Source organism: Balaenoptera musculus, chromosome 3, assembly GCF_009873245.2.
Source record: "Balaenoptera musculus isolate JJ_BM4_2016_0621 chromosome 3, mBalMus1.pri.v3, whole genome shotgun sequence".
Lineage (NCBI taxonomy): Eukaryota > Metazoa > Chordata > Mammalia > Artiodactyla > Balaenopteridae > Balaenoptera > Balaenoptera musculus.
The window spans coordinates 159,434,291-159,455,017 of NC_045787.1; the positions used below are offsets into that span (position 1 = coordinate 159,434,291).

Sequence of the window (20,727 nt, forward strand, 5' to 3'; positions counted from 1 at the left end):
TCAGGGTGCTCCGGATAAACAGAGCCAATAGGACATATACATCTCTCTAGGAAGAGATTTATTGTAAGCAGTTGGCTTACACGATCATGGAGGTTGAGAAGTCCCCATGGAGGCTGAGAAGTCTGCCGTCTGTGAGTTTGAAGGCCAGAAGCATCGAGGGCAGAGAAGATTGATGCCCCAACTCAAGCAGTCATCCTTCCTCTGCCTTTTGTTGTATTTGGGCCCTCAGTGGAGTGTTTGGGGGCCACCACGTTGGGGAGGGCCATCTGCATCACTGCCCACCAATTCAAATGCTGACTCCTTGAAGACATGTCCTCACAGGTATGCCCAGAAGTAACATTTGACCAGATGTTTAGGCATCCCCTGGCTTACACGAGTCGGCAGATACAATGGCCCTCACAGTAGGAGGAGCTGGGACCCCAGGAGGCTGCCTGGCTGCAGTGGCCAAGCATTAACCGTCTTGAGGTCTGACCTCAGGTGGCCCCAGCTCACCGATTTGCTGATGGCGCTAAAAGAGATCTGGAAAAGCGAGAGCCCCACAGGGGCCGTTCTGGTCAGACGAAAGCCCACAAGGCGTATTGGGTTAAATTCCCAGCGCTCCCTTTTAAGAGAACAAGCCACGACTTCCCTGGTGGTCCAGTGGTTAAGACTCCACGCTTCCACTGCAGGGGGCACAGGTTCGATCCCTGGTCGGGGGAAGTTCCTCATGCCGCGTGGTGTGGCCAAAAACAGATAAATTTTAAAAATAAATAAATAAATAAGAGAACAAACCAGCTGCCTTCTATTATTTGGGGGACGTTGTGGAAGGGGTGGAAGCAGGAGCATGATGGACAGGAGACAAGGGATGCATCGGACAGTGGGACAGAGACCCCGTCCTTGGCAGACCTGGGTGCCCCCTTCTCAGTGCTCTTGGACGTTGGATGGGGCCTCAGATCCTGGCAGCCTTCGAGTCATAGTGTTCTCTGCCCAGAGGGAGAAGTTGGGCTTGGAGCTGGGCCAAAGGGGTGGCTGGGAGGGTGGGATGGGGGTGTGAGAAACATGATAAGTCTAGGAGCGGTTGGTGAGTTTGTTTGATTAGAGCCCAGAGAAGGGGAAGTGAGCCTCAGTTTCCCTATCTGGGCGTGGCAGGTAGGTGACCTGGTCCATCTCTGTGTACCTGTGGTCGTGGTATCACCCTGCGGGATCCACACTCAGAGCTGCTGCTGTCGGAGGGCGGCTTCGCCCTTGCACTGACTGCTGCCCCCCATTTCTCAGTTCTCCCCGTTTCTCTGTTTCAGCCTGAAGGAGCCCCCCGGTCATACACCTACAGCGCTTTCTTCTGTCCCAATGGTGAGTTCCCATGCCCACCCTGCCAAGGACTTTGGCCCTTACCCCTGCACTTCTGCAGCTTTCCTGCTGCTGAGGGGACACCCACCATCCCTGGGAGCTGGGGACACAGCAGCAAAGCACTGATATGTCCCAGCTGGGGGCACCTGTAAGCCAGAGTGAGGACTGGGCACCTGCCATGCAGGAAGTGAGCACATACGATGGCAGACTGCAGGCACCAATGAGAAGAGACTGCCATCAGGGGTAGGGCTGTCCTTGGGCCCTGGGTGAGGAGCCCAGGGTCTGGGGAAAGGAGGTCTTAGAGTCACATCATGGGAAAGCTGTGGGAATGAGGGTGACCCAGAACCCAGGGATAGCAAAGGAGGAGGCGGGAAATTAAGGTGGGTTCCAGAAAGTGTGAGATCTGGGGTCCACCTTGATCCCCCCCTGAAATTGACATTATACCTGCCCATGATCTGTGAACAGGAAATGGGCACAGAGTGCCCAGTGGGTGGAGTGGCAAGACAAAGGCCTGTCCACACCTCTGCCTTGTGGGGTCAGGGTAGTGCTGGGAGGAGCATGAGTCTGAGCTGCCTATGGGAGGGTCTGCCCCTTCCCCATCCAGTCCCTCCCCAAAGAGCCCTCCAGCTTGGAGGTTGGGCTGGGCCTGGCACTGGGCACTCACCTGGCAGGTTTTGCCAAGAGGCACAGCAGAGGATCTGAAGTGGAGTCCCCTGGTGATGCCTACCCCCTAGATGTACCACCTCCTTGTTCCCAAAGCGTTCAGCACAACAGGTCCCCTGACCCACAGCACACTCTGGACACAGGCTTCTTTTTAACATCCCCCCCTCCCTTTTTTCAGTAAATAGCAATACATCACATATGTGCTCAAATGAGTTTTGACAGTGGTGCACAAGCAATTCAATGGAGGATGGAGAACCTTCTCAACAAATGATGCTAGAGCAATTGGACATCCATTGGCAAAAACATGAAATTCGACTGAAAGATCATACCTTATACAAGAATTAACTCAAAACGGATCACGAACTTACATGTAAAACTGTACAACTTTTAGAAAAAAAAATATGGGAGGAATATTTGGGATCTAGGACTAGGTAAAGAATTCTTAGACATACTACCAAAAGTATGAACGACAAAAGGAAACATTGATAAATGGACCTCATCAAAATGAAAAATGTTTGCTCTGTGAAAGATGCTGTTAATGGGGGGAAATTCAAGTTACTGACTGGAAGAAAATATTTCCAAACTCAGATCTGACAAAGGACTAGGATCTAGAATATATAAAGAGCTCTCAAAATTTAACAGTAAATAAAACAAACAACCAATTAGAAAATGGACAAAAGAAATAAACAGTTCACCGAAGAAGATGTACAGATGGCAAATAAACACATGAAAAGGTGTTCAATATTGTTAACCATTAGAGAAATGCACATTGAAATGCAGTGAGTTATCAGTACACACCTACCAGAATGACTAAATAAAAAGTAGAGATAGCACCAAAAGATGGCCAGGATGTGGAGACACTGGATCTCTCACACATTGCTGGTGGGAATGTAAAGTGGTACAGTCACTGCTGGTGGTTTCTTAAAACAGTTTGGTGGTTTCTTAAAAGACAGCATGCCATCAGCATACCCACCAGTAACTACACTCTTAGGCATTTATCCCAAAGAAATGAAGACTTATGTTCACACAAAAACCTGTATACAACTGTTCATATCAGCTTCATCTGCAATAGCCTCAAACTGAAAACAGTCTAGATGTCCTTCAGTGGGTGAATGGTTAAAAAATTGTGGTCCATCCATATCTTAGAATACTATCCAGAGTAAAAAGGAAGAAACTATTTATAACATGCAGCAACTTGGATGAAGTGGATTGAGTAAAAAAAAAAAAAAAAAAAAAAAAATCCTAAAAGGGTACATAAAATATTCTGTTTATGTGACATTTTCAAAATGACAAAATTTTAGAGATGGTTGTCATATTATTGGTTGTTAGGGCAAGGAGAAAAGGTGTGGGTGTGATGATAAAATGGCAATATTTATTTTTCTCGCATAAAATAAAATTGGAGAAATCTGAATGAGGATGTAACAGTGCCAATATCCTGGTAGTGATACTATACTAGAATTTTGTGAGATGTTACCATTGGGGAAACTGGGTCAAGAGTACACAGATTTCTCTGTGTTATTTCTTAGAGTCACATATAAATCTATAATTATCTCAGTAAAATTTAAATTAAAAACGTTTTAAAAAAGCAATGCATGTGTACAAATACCATATGATTCCACTTATATGAGCTCCCTAGAGTAGTCAAAATCATAGGGTCAGAAAGTCGAGTGGTGGTTGCCAGGGGCTGGGGGGAGGGGAAAATGGGAGTTTATTGTTTTGTTTTGTTTTTTTTTTTTTTAAACATCTTTATTGAAGTATAATTGCCTTACAATGGTGTGTTAGCTTCTGCTTTATAACAAAGTGAATCATTTATACATATACATATGTTCCCATATCTCTTCCCTCTTGTGTCTCCCTCCCTCCCACCCTCCCTATCCCACCCCTCTAGGTGGTCACAAAGCACCGAGCTGATCTCCCTGTGCTATGCGGCTGCTTCCCACTAGCTATCTATTTTACATTTGGTAGTGTATATATATACATGCCACTCTCTCACCCTGTCACATCTCACCCCACCCCCTCCCCATATCCTCAAGTCCATTCTCTAGTAGGTCTGTGTCTTTATTCCCGTCTTGCCACTAGGTTCTTCATGGCCTTTTTTTTTTTCCTTAGATTCCATATATATGTGTTAGCATACGGTATTTGTTTTTCTCTTTCTGACTTACTTCACTCTGTATGACAGACTCTGAAATGGAGGTATTTGTAATGAGGTGGATGGAGTTAGAGTCTGTCATACGGAGTTTATTGTTTAACGAGTATAGAGCTTCAGTTTTACAAGATGAAAAGAGTTCTTGAGGTGGATGGTGGTGATGTTAGCACAATGTGAATGTATTTAATGCCACTGAACTGTACACTTAAAGATGGTTAAGATGGCAAATTTTACATTGTGTGTATTTTACCATAATTTTAAAAATTGGGAAAGGAAAAAGCAATACCTGTGTATTAGAGAAAATTTAGAAAGAGAGAAAGACAGAAACTGTCTCCTCTGGTTCATACCCAAAGATGACCTGTTTTGACATTTTGTTGTATTCACTTTCATAGGATTGATTATTGTTTGTTTTAGCATAGTTGTGACTCATGAGCTATGTAATTTTATATCTTGCCTTTCTCACTTAACACATCCTGAGAACTTTTCCTTGTTATTGTAAAGTCGTTATAAACAGCATTTCAAAACAGCTTAAGTATGCTCCATCAAATGACTGCTCCAAAATTTGATCATTATGGAACATTTTGAAACATTATTGGACATTTTTATATTGTTTGTACTTCTTATATCATAATCAACACTAGGCTGAATATATTTGTATTCAAAGTAAGGTCAGTAACATTTTAACATGTTTATTGAGGTATAATTGACATACAATAAATTGGACATATTTTAAGGGTAGTTTGATAAATGTTGACATGTGTGTACATCTGTGAAGCCATCACCACAATTAAGATAATGAAGATTTCCATTAACCCTAAAGTCATATCCCTTTGGAATCCCTCACCCTGTCCACTCTTGTCACTAGGGAACCAGTGATCTGCTTTCTTTCTCTATAGATTACTTTGCACTTTCTAGAATTTTACATAAATGGAATCATATGGAATGTTCTCTTTTTGTCTGGCCTCTTTCACTCAGCATAATAATTTTGAGATTCAACCATACTGTGTGTATCAATAATTCAGTCATTTTAAGGCTGAGTAGGAGTCCATTGGATGGATGTGTCACACTTAGTTTATCCATTCACTTTTTGGACATTCAAGTTATTTCTCATTTGGGGCTATTTCATATAAAGCTGCTATGAACATTCATGCACAAGTCTTTGTGTGGGTGATGTGTTTTCCTTTCTCTTGAGTCAATGTCTAGGAGTGGAATAGCTAACTCATGTAGTAGGTATGTGTTTAACTTTTTAAGAAACTGTCAGTTGTTTCCCAAAGTGGTAGTACTATTTTGCATTCCCACCAGCACTGGATAAGCCATTTCTGCCCCATTCTTACCAATACTTAGTATTGTCTGTTTAATTTTAGCCATTCTAATAGGTGTCTAGTGGTATGTCATTGTGGTTTTAATTTGCATTTCCATCACGACTAATGGCGGTAAGCGTCTTTTCATATGCTTATCTGCTATTAGTATATCTTTTTTTGTGAAGTGTCTTTTAACCTTTTTAAAATTGAGTTGTTGGGAGTTCCCTGGTGGTCCAGTGGTTGGGATTCAGTGCTTTCACTGCCGTAGTCTGGGTTCAATCCCTGGTTGGGGAACTAAGATCTCACAAGCCGCATGGTGCAGCCAAAGTGAAATAAAATAAAATAAAATTGAGTTCTTTATTTACATTGAGTTTTGAGAGATTTAAAAAATGTGTTCTGGATACAAGTCTTTTATCAGATAAATGCTTTGCAAAGGTATTTCTCCCAGTCTGTGGCTTGTCTTTGCATTCTCTTAACAGTGTCTCTTAAAGAACAGAAGTTTTTCATTTTAACGAAGCCCAGCTTATCACTTTTTCCTTTTATGGATTATTTTTTGTTGTTTTATCTAAGAAATCTTTGCCCAACCCCACATTTTCTTCTCAAAGTATTATAGTTTTAGGTTTTACATTTATAAAATGGCTATGATCCGTTTCGAGTTACTTCTTGAAGCCCATGCAAGGTATGGATAAGTGTTCCTTTTTCTGCATCTGGAGGCCCAGTTGTCCTGGCATCATTTTGTTGAAAAGACTTTTGCTATTGAATTGCTTTTGCACCTTTGTTGAAAATCAGTTGCTTATACATGTGTGGGTCCATTTCTGGACTCCCTGTTCTGTTCCACTGAGCATTTGTCTACGTTGACAACAGTGCTACACTCTTGCGATTGCTCTAGCTTTAGAGTACGTCTCAGTGTCAGAGGGTGTGAGTAAACTTGGTTCTTGTTTATCCAAGTTGTTTTGGCTCTTCTAGATCCTTTGAGTTTCCATATAAATTCTGGAATCAGCTTGGCAGTTTCTTCAAAAGACTCTGCTGAGATTTTGATTGGGATTGGATCGAATCTATAAATCAGTTTGGGGAATAATTAACATCTCTGCAGTATTATCTTCTGACCCACGAACACGCTCTAGCTCCTCCATTGATTTGTGCCTTTAGTTTCAGCAGCATTTTGCAGTTCCCAGCTTATGGGTCTTGCACGTTTTCTGTAGGATTTATCTCTGTGAGCTTTTCATCTTTGGTGTGCTATTGACAAAACGGTCATTAAGCCAGCTCTGTTCCACCATGCTTCCCGCAGCTTCATGGGGAGCCACAGTGAGGCTGGCCCCCTGAGGTCCCGATGCTCAGCTCTGGGCATGGGCAGGGGGGGGTGGGGGCAGGATGCTTCGGTGCCCCCTCAACACCCCTTCTCCTTCCCTCCATCCAGAGAGAGTCCACATCTCCACACCCAACAAGTACGAGTTCCAGTATGTGCAGCGGCCGCTACGCCTCACCCATTTTGACGTGGCTGTGCGAGCCCACAACGATGCCCGCGTGGCCTTGTCCCCAGGACCCCAGGACACGGCGGGCATGATCGAGATCGTTCTGGGAGGGCACCAGAACACCAGGTCCTGGATCTCCACCAGCAAGATGGGCGAGCCCGTGGCCAGCACACACACAGCCAAGATCCTCTCCTGGGATGAATTCAGAACATTCTGGATCAGCTGGCACAACGGGCTCATCCAGGCATGGCTGGGCTTCCCTGGGGTGGGCACGGGAACCTCCTGGTCCTCTGGCATTGTTGCTTCCTGATACATGTGATGGGGTGGGGAGGAGAGAGGAGAAACACAAGGCAGCTCTCAAGTTGCTCATAGTCTGCCTGGAGTTACTTACAAAAAAAACAGGTGGTGAGAGCTGTGGCAGAGGAAGTGCCCAGGGATCTGGGAGCTGAAGGGTGGTGGGTGGTCTGGGAGAAAGAAAGTGGATAGAACAGGTAAAATGGGGACTGTGGACTCTTTCTGGGCCAAGCAAAGGAGACATAGCAAAGAAGCAGCTGACACAGCTTCCTAGAGGAGGGATATAGCCAAGTGGGGTTTTGAAGTACAAATAGAGGAGTTTGCCAGGCATATGCTAAGATCCAGAGGTTCCAGGGAGCCCAGCGACTTTGGAACCTGCAGATGCCACACTTGTGTCTCTGTTGGGTGTTTAATGAACAGCGTGGTCTCTAGTTTCTCTCATCTCTGACCCCTTGAGAACCCCGCCCCAACCTATGAGCGTGGCCAAGGCCTCTGACCATGCCTGAGCACAGCTTCATGCTTCTTGCCAGCACCCAGCAGCCTTGGCCTCTTTTTCCAGGTTGGCCATGGTCCAGAGCCATCCAATGACTCTGTCATCATGGCCTGGACCCTCCCCAAGCCACCAGAGGTCCAGTTCATCGGTTTCTCCACTGGCTGGGGTTCTGTGGGCGAGTTCCGCATCTGGAGGAAGGTGGAAGTAGATGAGAGCTACAGCGAAGCCTTCACCCTGGGGGTCCCGCACAGCGCCATCCCTGGGTCCGAGCGTGCAGCCGCCTCCATCATAGGTGCGTCTGCCCTGCAGCCTGATGTGGGGAGGACAGGAGCAAGAACCCAGGCCAAGGGACGAGTGTTTACTCTGGGCTCAGTCTCATACCAGGCTTTGCTGGGGACCTGTGCCCCGGGGCCTCCAGCCACACACCCACTCACCTGACAAGCAGCTTCTAGTGCCTTCTCCATGCTGGGCGCTGGGGCCAGACTCAGAGATGACCTCAAACCTGACCTTCAGGGCTTCCTAGTCTGGCTGAGAAGGCAGGTCCTTGCCCTGTGTGGGGCGACCGGGAGGGTGGGTGGTGAACTCCGTGAGGGCAGTGGGTCTGGGGTGATATACAAGAAGGCTGAAAGGCCAGGTGAAGTTAGCCAGGTATGGGGTGGAGGGCGGGGGTCCTGGGTATCCAGCTGAGCAGGCAGGACCATTTCAAATGCTTAGAGCATTTACTGAGCAGGGGTAAGAGGCTGTGGCCGGGGATCTCTTGGGCTGTGGATTGTCTCCCATAGCCCAGGCATGGGAGTGGAAAGTGGGGACTGTGTGATCCATCTAGTGCTGGGAATTGGAAGGGTGAGGTGAGGGTGAGATGCCAGGAGGAGGCAGACAGACCTGAAGGAGGGGGTCTTGGGTCTCTCTGACATCAGAGGATGGAAGCCCTGGGGCCTGGGCAGGGTGGTGGTTGTGACCAGATCAGAGGATGTTGGAGTTTATGACTTCTGAAGCATGAGATCAAGTCAAATGTGACCTTGGGGATGAGTGGCCCAGATGGAGGTGAGGGATGTAGGGGAGAAGGCAGATGGACAGCAATGGAGAGGAGGCGAAGGCAGGGACCTGTGTGCCAGTCAGTGTCATCATCACAGTGGGACGGAAGGTTGGAGAAGAAGCTGGAAAACCCAGAAGAGGGTGATGAGAAAGTAGCCAGGTAGGCCCTGCCACAAGAGGAGGCTGCAAGAGCAGTGGCAGCCTCAGTGGGGCAGGAGGAAAGGCCGAGGAAGGAAGGGAGGTGCAATCAGGGGACAGTGGGGATTCCGGAGGGCCCATCAGCAATGTTTGGGGCATAGAGGCCAGGGAGAGGAAGACAGTACTGAAGGGATGAGAACACAATAGGTCAGAAATAAGAGAAAAAAAAGAACTTTTAAAAACACACCAACAATACCACACATGTAGGAAGAGTTTTATAAAAAATCTAAATACTCATGGTTAGAGAGAAAATCACATTTCATATTGGAAGTTAGAAAAAATATTTAGAATGGAATCGCATGGCTGAATTGACATCTTAACGTCTGTGGGATGCAGCCAAAATTGTACTAAGAGGGAAATGTATAGCCTTAATTGCACCTGTTTAAAAAGCCAGAAAGGAAAGAGCATTTAACATAATGAAAAGGTAGAGAAAAAACACCTGAGTTAAAACTAAAGAACACAGAGGGAGGTATGTAGGAAAGGGCCAGCAGGTGTTCACCAAAGCCAGGAGACCAAGCAGGCTGAGTGGGCAAGGGTGCAGCCCAGTTTCAAAAGGCAGCACTGGCAATCAGAGGATGGGTTGCTGGTGTTAGGCCACAAGTGGGCTCTTTCTAAGGAAAGCTGTCTGTAGGACAGCCAGGGCACTGGGTGAGGCCAGTCCCCAGCCCATCCTTCTTTTTCTTCCCACCAGGAGATGTCATGGGGCCAACTCTGAACCATCTCAGCAACCACCTGCGCCTGCCCTTTGGCTGCGGAGAGCAAAACATGATCCACTTTGCACCCAACGTCTTTGTCCTGAAGTATCTCCAGAAAACCCGACAGCTCAGCCCTGAGGTGGAAAGGGAGACCACTGATTACCTGGTACAAGGTACTGGGTGGCACTGCCTGGGTGGAGGGGGTGGGGCTGCAGGTAGCCTTGACCATGCTGGGTCACATGCCACACCTCACATGCCAGGTGCGGCGGATGGAGAAGAAGGGAAAGAAGTGGGTGAAAGAGGCCACTCTTCTGTTAATAGGAACCTGGTGTCTGCACCTGTTAGGAAAAGGCTCTGAATGCTGGTAATCAGCCATGAGGAGAGGAATAGCATCTTTTAAAAATGTAGATATTTTGAACAACCAGAGCAATATAATAGCATTATAAAAAACATCTGGAAAGGAAAAAAAATCCCTATAACCTCCCTGTCTTGCTGGCTCTGGGTTTACTCCTCTGCCCTCCAGGAGCAAAGATTAGCTTTGCCACTCTTGGTGTCTCATAACATGGCATCCTATGGCGTGCCCTCCACCCCCAACTCCACACTGTGTGCATAAGATTCGTCCGCTGGGCTGTGGGGACCTGTGGTCTGTTCACCTCCATTGCTGTGTGGGGAGACCATAGTCAGTGTGTCTGTTGATGGGCTTTGGAGCAGCTTCCAACTCAGGGCTTTTAGAATGGTGCTGCCGTTAATCACCCTCTTAGTGTACTTGGTGACAACACGTCCAAATTTCTGTGGGGTGAAACCGCTGGGTCTCAGGATGTGTTCAGTTCATAATCACTTTGGAGGCTACGCTATTTGTTCATCACGTGCATTTATGGAGCACAACGTACTGAACTCTCCTCTTGGACATACTGGGGTTATTTCCAGTTTTTTTTTTTTTCTAAATAATGCAGCACTGAACATCTTCAGAAATAAACCCCCAGCACTGAACTTCTTCAGAAATAAACAAAGCAGCATTGAACTTCAGAAATAAATAACACAGCACTGAACATCTTCGATTGCCATGACTCAGGTCCTTAGGGTAGGGAACAGCCTTATGGCGGAGGGGGCGGAGGTGGGGGGGGAGCGGACAGGGCCTCTGAGTGCCCTGTCTCACCCACTCTGCACATCTAGGCCCCACAGGTAGGAGGAAGGGTGGGGGGAGGCTGGAGGTGGGGTCTCACTTCTGTCATGGATTCCCACTCTGTGTCCTCGGGTAGGGCCTGCTTTTCTCAGTAACTTGGTTTCCTACCTGTTTAACAAGGGAGTTGTCAGTTGATCCCCAGGTCCTGGGGCCTCCTGGGCTCCGCCTCTAGCCTTGGGCTGGAGCTGAAGTGAAAGGAGCGCATGGAGGGGGCTGGACCCAGCTCTGAAGCTGGCATCCATCTTGTGCCAGGCACTTGCCGCTCCATCCACGCTGCCCTGAGTTGCCCTCCCGGCAGCCTCCACACTGATGGTCCTCAATTCCCAGATGAGCAAAGTGAGGCCCCTGGGAGTGAAGAGGTGCCCAAGACCTCACAGGGGCAAGTGGCGGGGGCTTCTCAGACCGCAGGCTCCCCTGGATTGGGGCACGAGGCGCAGCCAGGGCACTAGACCCAGCCAGAGGGAGATGAGAACCCACGGGCACAACCTTGGAAATTTCTGCCACCGAAAAGGACCCGCGGGTGCCGGGCTCAGACGATGCTGGCCCCTATCAGATGGGGAAACTGAGGCATATGAACCTCTCGATTCCTAAGGCGAGTCTGGGGTCCCTGTCTCCTGGCCTGTTATGGTTCCCTCAGTTACTGTGCTCCAAGGGCAGTCCTGATGATCTAGAACCATCTGTCCCTGTGGATGAGAAAATGAAAAAACTTACTATGAAGAACGTACAACTCTCAGATGAAAAGAGAACTCAGGGGTTGCCATGGGCTGAAGGTTTGGCTTCGTGACGGCTGACCGCAGACTGCCCAGAACCCCAGGTCTGCTTGGTCCATCGTGGGGACGGGGGGCTCAGGTTGATGTGCTGTGAGGGTCTTGGAGGTGGGTGGGCCCTGGCCTCCCAGGGCCAGGCATACCTCAGTGGACTCATCTGGGCTCAGGCCCTCATTCCGTCTGGAGGCTCCGAGGGAGCATCTGTCCCAGGCCTCTGTCCTGGAGGAATTCTGGTGACTCCAGGTGGTCTTTGGCTCGTGGACACATCACCACGCTCTCTGCCTCCGTCTTCACAAGCCCTTTTATATCTGTGTGTTTCCCTTTCTTTCCTCTGAGAAGGACACCAGCCATTGGATTTAGGGTCCAGCCTAATCCAGGAGCATAATTCCATCTGCAAAGAACCTCACTCCCGATAAGGTCACATTTTGAGGTTCCAGGTGGACATTAATTTGGCGGGGGGACACTGTCCACCCAGTTCAGAACTCCTCCTGCCTCTTTCCCCACCTCCATGGGCACAGCTCCGTCCTTCCTGCCTTTCAGGCCGCAAACCTTGACGCCCTCGGCATCCTTCTTTTTTTCCTTCACATCTTATTCAGCTAAGGCAGCTCTGCCTATACCGCAGAACCCCTCCCTGCCTGTCCCCACCACCGGCTCCAAGCCCATGGTCGTGCTCGCCTAGACAGTCCCCACTTGCCCAGTTTCTCTGCTTCCTCTCCGGACCCTACAATCCACCCACTACATTTGTCCCCTCACACCCCTCCCCTGCTCCCCTCACCCCTTCCACTCATGCCCCCTGCTGCCCTCACAATAAGACCAACCGCCCAGCCCAGCCTTGGAGGCCCCAATAACCCACCTGACCTCTCTCCCTCTCGTCCCTCCTTGCTCCCTTGCTCTGGCCACTCTGTGCTCTGAGCAAACCAAGCTCCAGGGCGCCTGGAGATGGTGCATTTCACTGACTGTCCCCTGCCCCAGGTATGACTGAGGGGCCGGTGTGTGACCAGGAGTCACAAAGGGGCGATATCAGGAAACAAAAGAAGAATAAAGTAGAGGTTTCAATCCCCCAAGCTGTGGGCATGGGGCAGTTTCAAGGACCCCAGATGTGGGCATGGGGCAGTTTCAAGGGCCCCCCGATATGGGTGTGGCATCGTTTCAGGGTCCTGGGGTAAGACATTGGCTGGCCAACCATTCACCAGGGTGCTGTCCCCTCTTCTTGCCCCACAGGCTACCAGAGACAGTTGACCTACAAGCACCAAGATGGCTCCTATAGTGCTTTCGGGGAGCGGGACAAGTCGGGGAGTATGTGGTGAGTCCTCACTCCCCAGGCACGGCTGCTGAGGTTCTTCCACTTGAAGCCACAGCCTCATGTCCAGCACAGCGTAGCCAGGACCCCTGGGGCCTGATCCCCAGGGTGCTGAGGAGCCTGCATGGGAAATGGAGATGGCCATGGTCCTAGACCCTGGGGTTTAGAGGTCTGGATTGTTGTGAGGGGGGCGGGTTCTGCCTGGCCTGTGCATGGTGGAGCTGGCGGCGGTGACAGTTACTATTACTCCTTCTGCTGTTGTTGCCACAGCGCCCAGGAACTGAACCCCTGCCCTGTGGCCCCTGAAGGATGGGTCCTGGCGCTCTGGTCCTCCTCAGAGCCCACTGGACCCAGGAATGTGGTGACCCTGAGCAGGAGGGGATGGGCCTGGAGAGGCCAGACCACTGCCTCAAAGCTGGGTTGTGGGGTTCTGGAGGCACGTCCTGGGGTCCGGTTTCCCTTGCGAGCGGCTCCCTCTGGCTTTCAGGGTCAACCAGAGCAGGGAGGGCCTGGGTGCACCTGGGTCTTATTCCCTGGGATCTTTGGGCCACAGCAGTTCTTGGCGTCATCAGGGATTTGCCTCGTCCACTTTGGGGCTTACTGAGGAAGTGGGGCACCCTGAACTTTCTGTCCCTAGTGGGGCCTCCTTCTCAGAGCAACACCCTGATGGCGCCTGCAGCAGCTATGGGCATGGAAAGTATCCAGTCCTTAAATCGACAGTGTCCACTGCCCAGCGTCAGTGCCAGGGGCCGGGGTAACAGGGACACGGCTGACTGAGCCCACACTGCGGTGCAGTGTCACTCGCTTGGCTCCCGAGGGGCCCTGCCTTGATGACCTGCTCAGTCCCCCAGTCCCCAGAAGCCAATCGTCTGACCCAGTTCTGGTCCCAGGGCCCTGCCTTGCTGACAGCCCATGAGGCAAGGCCACAGTCACGCACTAGCAAGCAGAGGCCCCCACCCGCTGTGGGGTTGGCCAAAGCCACTGAGTCACTCTCTGAAAGCTGACCAAGTCCTGGCAGCTCCCAGAGGCCTCCACCAGTCAGAAATAGTGAGCTGTGACCTTTGTGTGCCCTCCCACAGTTCACACACACACACACACACACACACACACACAGAGTGAGCAAGAAAAGACCAGTTCTACTGTGGTCATGGAAATGTGACACCCAGCAGCTTGCCTCTCCCCCTTTGCCTTGTGAAACCTCCCTGTAGGACAAAACTGCAGGATGCACAGGACAGTGGCAACAGCACCCACCCTGGGGCTGGGCAAACCCAGGCTCTGTCTCGTGTGAACTGTGGCAGCCTTAGACCAGATGCTCAACTTCTCTGAACCTGTTTCCTCACCACACATCCCTCTCTGGACTGGGATCTGGGAGGCAATAGGATAAGGGTGCAGGCGTGCTCATTACGGTGCCAGGTACCCACTGGGATGGATACCCTGTTAGCATCTCCCTAAATATTTGGCCAGGGAGTCCAGGATCCAGTCCAGCTTCCTCAACTTCCTTAAAACTCAGGATCTGTTATAGATAGGTTCTGGTGCATCCAGTGTTCATTCATTCATTCATTTGTTTGTTTGTTTTTAATTTTAATTTATTTATTTATGGCTGTGTTGGGTCTTCGTTTCTGTGCGAGGGCTTTCTCCAGTTGCGGCAAGTGGGGGCCGCTCTTCATCGCGGTGTGCGGGCCTCTCACTATCGCGCCTCTCCTGTTGCGGAGCACAGGCTCCAGACGTGCAGGCTCAGTAATTGTGGCTCATGGGCCCAGTCGCTCCGCGGCATGTGGGACCCTCCCAGACCAGGGCCCGAACCCGTGTCCCCTGCACTGGCAGGCAGACTCTCAACCACTGCGCCACCAGGGAAGCCCCATTTGTTTGTTTATTCAAGTGTCTACTATGTGTCAGGCTCTTTTCTGACTCCTGAGGGAACAAGAAACACATGGTCACTGCCTCCAGGAGCTCATTGCCCAAGAGAGAGAGACCCTGTACAAGATGTAATGGTTATCTACTGCTGTGTAACAAGTTACCCCCAAACATAGCCATTTAAAACAAACATTTAGTCACAGTTCTGTGGGTCAGGAATTCAGGAGCAGCTTAGCTAGCACTGCTGGCTCAGGATCTCTCCCAAGGTTGCAGTCAGGGTGTTGGCTGGGGCTGCCATCATCTGAAGGCTTGAATGGGGCTGGAGCATTTGTTTCCAAGTTGGTTCTCTCACATGGCTATTGGCAGGAGGCCTCAGTTTCCTCACTGAAGACTATCCCATAGGGCTGCTTGAGTGTCCTTACAACATGGCAGCTGACTTCCCTTTGAATAAAAACTCCAAGAGAGAAAACAAGGAGGATGCCACATGCCTTTTATCATCTGGTTTCCCAAGTCATACTGTCACCTCCACCACATTCTACTTTTTAAAAAAAAATATTTATTTATTTATTTATGGCTGTATTGTGTCTTCATTGTTGTGTGTGGGCTTTCTCTAGTTGCAGCAAGCGGGGGGCTACTCTCTTCGTTGTGGTGTGGGGGCTTCTCACTGTGGTGGCTTTTCTTGTTGCAGAGCATGGGCTCTAGGTGCGCAGTCTTCAGTGGTTGTGGCACGTAGGCTCAGTAGTTATCGCTCGCAGGCTCTAGAGAGCAGGCTCAGTAGTTGTGGCGCATGGGCTTAGTTGCTCCATGGCATGTGGGATCTTCCCGGACCAGGGTTTGAACCTGTGTCCCCTGCATTGGCAGGTGGATTCTTAACCACTGCGCCACTAAGAAGTCCCCACCACATTAAGTTCTTTAGAAGCAAGTCACTCTGTACAGCCTATACTCAAGAAGGGGGGAATTGGGTTCTACTGCTTGAAAGGAAAAGAAGCAAGGCATTTGTGGATATATTTTAAAGCTACTATATCACCTATATAATTTCTCATATCTATGAAGCATGCTAAGAGTGTAGGGTATGATGAGGCACACAGTTACATGGGGTGGTCAGGAAAGGTGCCCCTGAGGAGGTCACCTGAAGAAGATGAGAGAGGGGCTGTATGAAAATCCAAGGGGAGAAGATTTCAGGCAGAGGTAACAGCCTGTGCAAAGGCCCTGAGGCAGAACTGAGCTTGACGAATTTGAGCCACAGAAGGAGACCAGTATGGCTGGAGCAGCACAGATGAGGAGGAGAGTGGTCCAACATGAGGGAGGAGAGGGTGGCAGGGCCAGACTGAGCAGGGGGAGGAGTTTGGATTTTACTCCAGGTGGAGCCGGAGGGCTTAGAACAAAGCATGGCTGTAATCTGAGTCATGCTGGGCTGTGTGTGTTTAATTAATAGAGCTTATTTTTGTAGAACAGTTTTAGTTTCATAGAAAAATTAAGTAGGTAGAAATGAGTTCCCACACACCCCCTCTCCCCTACACAGAGAGTTTCCCCTGCTGTCCTGCATTAGTGATGTACATTTGTTACAAATGATGGACCAGTATTGCTACATTATTATTAACTGAGGTCCATAGTTTAGGGTTCACTCTTTGTGTTGCATAGTGTATGGGTTTGGACAATTAAGGTAGCATACAGAATAGTTTCACTGCCCTAAAAATCCCCTGTGCTCTGCACATTTGTCTCTCCCTCCCCCCAGCCCCTGGCAACCACTGATACTTTTACTGTCTCTATAGTTCTGCCTTTTCCAGAATGTCATAGAGTTGGAATCGTACAGTATGCAGCCTTTTCAGATTTCTCCTTTCACTCTGTAATATGCATTTAAATTTCCTCCGGGTCATATCGTGGCTTGTTAGCTCACATCGTGGCTTGTTAGCTCTTTTTGTTGCTGAATAATATTCAGTTGTATGGATGTACCACAGTTTGTTTATCCCTGTTTGTGTTTTAAGATGGAAAAATAAAGAGAACAGTGTAGCAGAATGTGGAAATTCCACAGTTCCCAGCACAGGGGCAACTAAGTTCCATCTTGGCCCCCCAGTGTTTGGAATTTCCCTCTGGCTGCTGCATACAGAGTAGGTGATGGGGCAGGGCTGGGCTGGTGGCAGCAGTGGGAGCCATGGGGTGGCCTGGCTGACACAGGAGCCATGGGGGTAGAAGGAAGAGGATGGATTTGAGGTATCTTGGAAGGAGAGTGGCCAGGACAAGCCGACTCCTGGGTTTGGGGTACATTGTAAGGTTAATATTTCAGGTTTTGGTGATTCACGGAAACAGAGCTGGAGCCACTTGATTTTCTTTCTTTCTTTTTTTTTTAACTGTATTAAAATACACATAACAGAAAATTTACTGTCTTAACTATTTTTTTTTTTTTTTAACACAGGGCAGCCTGGGACACTCTCACCTTCCCACCAGGCTGCTGACCTTTTAAATTTTATTTATTTATTTATTTATGGCTGTGTTGGGTCCTCGTTTCTGTGCGAGGGCTTTCCCCAGCTGCGGCAACTGGGGACCCCTCTTCATCGCGGTGCGCGGGCCTCGCTGTCGCGGCCTCTCTTGTTGCGGAGCACAGGCTCCAGACGCGCAGGCTCAGCAGCTGTGGCTCACGGGCCCAGTTGCTCCGTGGCATGCGGGATCCTCCCAGACCAGGGCTGAAACCCATGTCCCCTGCATTGGTAGGCAGACTCCCAACCACTGCGCCACCAGGGAAGCCCCTGTCTTAACTATTTTTAAGTATACAGTTCAGTGGTATTAAGTACATTCATACTGTTGAGTAGCCATCACCACCGTCCGTCGCCATAACTCTTTTCATCTTGTAAATCTGAAACTCTATACTTATTAACTGCTAACTCCCCATTCCCCCCTCCCCCCAGCCCCTGGCAACCACCATCCTACTTTCTGTCTCTATGATTCTGACTACTCTTAAGTGCCTCATAGAAGTGGAATCATACAGTGTCTTTTGTGATTGGCTTATTCCACTCAGCATAATGTCCTCAGTGTTCGTCCATGTTATAGCACTTTGCAGAGTTTCTTTCCTTTTCAAGGCTGAATGATATTCCATTGTATGGCTATACTGGTGTCGGCAGGTGAGAGGACCTTGGTCCTTGTCGTCTTTAGAGAAAGAATTCCACAAAGAGACTTTGTAAAGCAGAAATACACACCCAGAGAAGAGTGCGGGCATCCTCCCTAACGAGGAGTACACCAGCGAGATGATTTAAATCACTTATATGGGGGCAGTTTTTCCGGGTTTTTGTTTTCCTCTCACCAATCATCTTTCTTGGTTTTCCACATCTGACCTGACCCAGGGCCCTGCCTGATATGCGCATGCATCTTTTAGCCAAAATGTATTCCAGTGAGGGGGGGGTCTCTGGGAGATTGACAGAACAGAAATTATGGGCTAGTGTTCCCTCCCTTTTTGATCCCCAAAGGAGCTTTTTTGTGCATGGGCAGCTGGGGAGGTCTCCTTGACCTCAAGAATGAAAGATGTGGTCATCTTATCTTTTTACTCCAGCAGAGCTCGGCTCTCCTCTGCTCCTGCCATTAACTTTTCCGTTGAAATATCAGGGGGAAACAAGCTTCAATTTACTCAGCTTGACAAACACCAGCCACTCAGCCCAGGGGCCCATCTACATCCTACCTCAATACCGCATTTTGCTTGTCCATTCATCTGTCAGTGGACACTGGGTTGCTTCCATAGTTTGGCCATTGTGAATAATGCTGCTACAAATATGGGTGCACAGATAGCTCTTTAAGACTCTGCTTTCATTTCTTTTGGGTATAAACCCAGAAGTGGAATTGCTGGATCATATGATAATTCTATGTTCAATTTTTTTAGGAACTGCCATATTGTTTTCCACAGTGGCTGTACCATTGTCCATTCCCACCAGCAGCGCACAAGGGTTCCAATTTCTCTGCATCTTCATCAGCACGTGTTGTTTTCTGTGTTGTTTGGTTTTTGTTTTATAGTAGCCATCCTGATGCGTGTCAGGTGGGGGAGCCACTTGATTTTGAAAAGGATGGATTACTCTTTCATCCTGAGTTGGGGTGTTTCCCCTGCTGATAGTTTTGCTGTTTGTCCCTCTCGGCTCCCTGGTTTCCATCTGGTGGTTCTCCTGAATTCATTTTTTCATTCATTCATTCTCCAGCTTCATCGTCTCCCATTCAGGGTGCACTAGCAACAGTTGGGCTGGGGGGATGGGGTGGACAAGGGGCAGGCTGCAGAGATACAGATAGAAAACAATGACACAGAGGGAGGGCCTGGGGGTCCAGAGGCAGCATGCCCATCACAGAGTGGAGGTGTCTGGGAGGCTTTCTCTGAGGAGAGACCCCTGGGTTGAACACTGAGAGACAAGTAAGACTTCATCCTGTAAAGAAGGGAGGTAGGAGCATGGTGCATCCAGGGCCTGGGTAACTGAGTAACTGAAGCTAGTGGGTTGGTGGGATGTTTTCAGCTGCAAACAAAAGAAAACTGGCTAAAAAAGCAATTCTGAACATCTGCTCACACCATAGAGCTGGGGAGGCTCCAAGATTGGCCGTCTGGCAGCCCCACAATCCATTGGGGTTCCTGGTTCTTTCCCTTGGTCCCTGTGGCCATCCTCGGCACAGCGGCTGCTCTCCTCGTGGTGGCAAAATGGCTGCAGCTGCTCCCAGCATCACCTCATGTGCCCATTCCAAAGCCATTTGCAGGTCTGGGGACTGGAAAGCCCATGGCTGTGGCTGGCTAGGGCTATAGAGGAGCCCAAGTGTCCAGTGTACCTGGTTGCCAGTTTTTCCTGGGATCTCTCAGCAAGACCTGGGATCTCTTGGGGAGTGGTTATGGAGGAGCAACAAGGAAGGTCTTCTGCACATGGCAGGGGTGGGGGGGTGGGGGGGACTGGACCAGCTCACAAAAAGGCCTTGAGTGCCAGGCAAGGAGCAGACCCGAGTGCTTCTGTGGGGGGGAGGGAGCAAACGGGGAGGCTGGGCTCCATCATCAGGTCCTGCTGGGTGCCCACACACTTCCATCAAGTGCTCACAACAGCCCTGCGAGGGCAGGCAGGACCCTCCTGTCTTGCAGAGTCTTGGGTGATGTGGGGAGCGTGCCACAGTCCCTGGTGGGGCACATGGGAGGTGACTCAGTTTTGCAACTCCCCAGCCCATGGCTCTCCCAGCCCCCACCTCATCCTGTTTCAGGCTCACAGCCTTTGTCCTGAAGTCCTTCGCCCAGGCGCGCAGCTTTATCTTCATTGACCCTCAGGAGCTGGCAGCCGCCAAGGGCTGGATTGTCCAGCAGCAGCGGGCAGACGGCTCCTTCCCGGCGGTGGGCAGGATTCTGAACAAGGACATCCAGGTTGGCAGCCTCCCAGCCTCCTCCTGGGGTCTTGGCCTTGCCCTGGCTGCTCCCCGGTGTTGTCTGGGCCCAGTGGGGGCAGGGGACTGTCCCCCTCTGGCTTGGGATGAAACCTACAAATCCTCTTACAGGGTGGGATCCACGGCACAGTCCCGCTGACAGCCTACGTGGTGGCCGCGCTCCTGGAGATGGGCCTGGCCTCGGAGGTAAGCGCAGGGGGCCCGGGAGATGCCGGGCTGGAGGAGCGAGCGGACAGTTTCCCCCTGCAGGCCAGGTTGGGCATCTTCTGGCCATCTTCAGCTTCTGTTTATTCCTTGCTGCCCCGCTTCTGCTCATTAATGAGACTTTTTGATGCTTTTCAATGGTCACAGAACATCCAACTTCTTGTGGCCTGAGCAGAGGTGTGAGAGATTCCAGCAGTAATCACGGGGGACAGGCGTGTGGGAGAGTGGGGTAGGGGTGGCTGTATCCTGAGTACGAGCCCTCGCAGGACTGTCTACAGCCCCCAGGCCCATTCGGAGAATCATTTTGGGCCCAATCAGGTTCCTGGCCAGGGACCCACGGGCTGGCTTCATGGAGCCCTATACAAAATGTTGGACTCATGAATGCTTTTGCGGGGAAGAGTCTAGAACCTTCAGGGA

General features: G+C 49.8%; 1 protein-coding gene across 1 annotated transcript in view; it reads left to right on the forward strand.

Moving 5' to 3' along the window:
• The window catches only part of CPAMD8 (C3 and PZP like alpha-2-macroglobulin domain containing 8), a 98,608-nt gene that overhangs the window by 62,473 nt on the left and 15,408 nt on the right, over positions 1-20,727 (forward strand). Inside the window, exons 23-29 of the mRNA XM_036849441.1 lie at positions 1,278-1,329; positions 6,854-7,152; positions 7,762-7,987; positions 9,620-9,796; positions 12,795-12,876; positions 19,930-20,086; positions 20,218-20,292. Of these exons, the coding sequence (XP_036705336.1) occupies positions 1,278-1,329; positions 6,854-7,152; positions 7,762-7,987; positions 9,620-9,796; positions 12,795-12,876; positions 19,930-20,086; positions 20,218-20,292 (1,068 nt within the window). The remainder of the gene's footprint in view (positions 1-1,277; positions 1,330-6,853; positions 7,153-7,761; positions 7,988-9,619; positions 9,797-12,794; positions 12,877-19,929; positions 20,087-20,217; positions 20,293-20,727) is intronic.